This window comes from Aptenodytes forsteri, unplaced genomic scaffold (assembly GCF_000699145.1).
Source record: "Aptenodytes forsteri isolate BGI_AS27 unplaced genomic scaffold, ASM69914v1 Scaffold257, whole genome shotgun sequence".
NCBI lineage: Eukaryota > Metazoa > Chordata > Aves > Sphenisciformes > Spheniscidae > Aptenodytes > Aptenodytes forsteri.
This window is the reverse complement of record NW_008795194.1, coordinates 4,251,893-4,253,955: the sequence shown is the minus strand read 5'-3', so window position 1 is coordinate 4,253,955 and position 2,063 is coordinate 4,251,893. Positions and strand designations below refer to the sequence as shown.

General features: G+C 39.7%; 1 protein-coding gene across 1 annotated transcript in view; it reads left to right on the top strand.

Moving 5' to 3' along the window:
- TTN (titin) overlaps positions 1-2,063 on the top strand; it is a 257,627-nt gene that overhangs the window by 189,019 nt on the left and 66,545 nt on the right. The window contains exons 234-235 of the mRNA XM_019471879.1: positions 542-856; positions 953-1,101. Coding sequence (XP_019327424.1) covers positions 542-856; positions 953-1,101 — 464 coding nt within the window. The remainder of the gene's footprint in view (positions 1-541; positions 857-952; positions 1,102-2,063) is intronic.

The window sequence follows — 2,063 nt, the reverse complement described above, 5'->3', positions numbered from 1 at the left end:
AAACTAAAAAGTCCTTGGCTAGTGTAAACACTACCTAGCAACAACTAAAACATCGGTGTGTTATCAACATTGTTCTCACCCTAAATCCAAAACACAGCACTGTACCAGCTACTAGGAAGGAAATTAACTCTATCCCTGCCAAAACCAGGACAATCAGGAAGAGTCAATTTCCTGCCTTCAATTTTGAAAGAGAAATTAGTCAGAGTATCTCTGATGTAGAAGGAATGTTGGGCTGGCAAGAGAAAATCATTCTTAAAATATCCAAGGCTAGGCTGGGCACTGAAATGAGGTACTGATCCAGGAAGGCGAGAACAACTCATTTTTGACAATTCTTATTTGAAAGAAAGATACTTTGTTTCACAGAAGTATATGTATCTGAATATGGATGGGAAGGTGGATGAGGGAAGGAGTCTCGTGCAGATAGGTAACTACCTAATACAGCTGTGACCATGTGAGTGCATAGCTCTGTTTTGCGCTCTAGCTATCTCCACCTTCCTTTAGCATTCTTTTTTACAAGCTATGTGTGAATTTTTTCCCCCAGCTGTTCCTGGACCTTGTGACAAGCCAACTGTTAGCAGTATAACACGTGACTCAATGACTGTAAACTGGGAAGAACCAGAACATGATGGTGGCTCTCCTATTACTGGTTACTGGTTGGAGCGCAAAGAGACTACCGGAAAGAGATGGACCAGGGTTAACCGTGATCCTATCAAACCTATGACACTGGGGGTTTCATACAAAGTTACAGGTCTTATTGAAGGCTCTGAATATCAGTTCCGTGTTTCAGCTATCAATGCAGCTGGTGTTGGTCCACCAAGCATGCCATCTGATCCAGCAATTGCTAGAGATCCTATTGGTAAATATTTTAGATTCCTATTTTTGAATTTGAAAATATTCAAATAAGAACATAGAATATATTGTTATGCTGTAATGGTATGATGATATTTTTCAGCCCCACCTGGCCCTCCTATTCCAAAAGTTACCGATTGGACAAAGTCATCTGTAGACTTGGAGTGGACTCCACCACTAAAGGATGGTGGTTCTAGGGTCACTGGCTACATTGTTGAGTATAAAGAGGAAGGAAAGGAAGAATGGGAACGGGTAGGTGGAACATTACAGAATCTGCGTTTCTTCTCTCTGTGTGTCTAGCAAAAGAAATCCCTCCAGAAAATATATTTTTTACAATTTTCACTATGCAAGTTATTTTTTAAAAGTTCATATTTTTGCACCATAATTATCTTCCTATGTTTAAAATATAAGACCAAATGTAAAAGTCAGTAATTGCCCCTCCACATCAAGTTAACTTTGCAGTTTCCTAAACTTAGAATTTTGAAATTTCTGTTTAAAGGTGTGAGAAAATATGTAGGTAATTTGTGATAAAAGAACAGAAGACAAGACCAAGTTAGAACTGGCACAAAAGTAAGTCTCACTGGCATCAGACTATGCCAAATAATTTGCAACTACTATGTTCCTACTTTTTTCAATAATGCATTACTGAATTTTTTTTTTCCATAATGCATTACTGAAAATTTTTTTTCAGTAATGCATTACTGAAAATTTAACTGATGTTAAGAAAGCCATACCTTGGCTATTTTTTGTATCTCCATAAACATTTGGGTGCATTTTAAGTAATACCTAAATTTCCTGCACTGTTTCTAGGTAAACAGGCTTCCTATTGGGGTTTAAGAAGAACAAAGAATTCCTTTTTTTTGCCACTCTCACTTATAAGAGTGTCGTAGTTTAACCCCAGCCGGCAACTAAGCACCACACAACCGCTCGCTCACTACCCCCCCCACAGTGGGATGGGGGAGAGAATCAGAAGAGTAAAAGTGAGAACACTTGTGGGTTGAGATAAAGACAGTTTGATAGGTAAAGCAAAAGCCGCGCACGCAAGAAAAGCAAATCACTACTTCCCATGGGCAGGCAGGTGTTCAGCCATCTCCAGGAAAGCAGGGCTCCATCACGTGTAACGGTTACTTGGGAAGACAAATGCCATCACTCCGAATGTACCCCCCTTCCTTCTTCCCCCAGCTTTATATGCTGAGCATGACACCATATGGTGT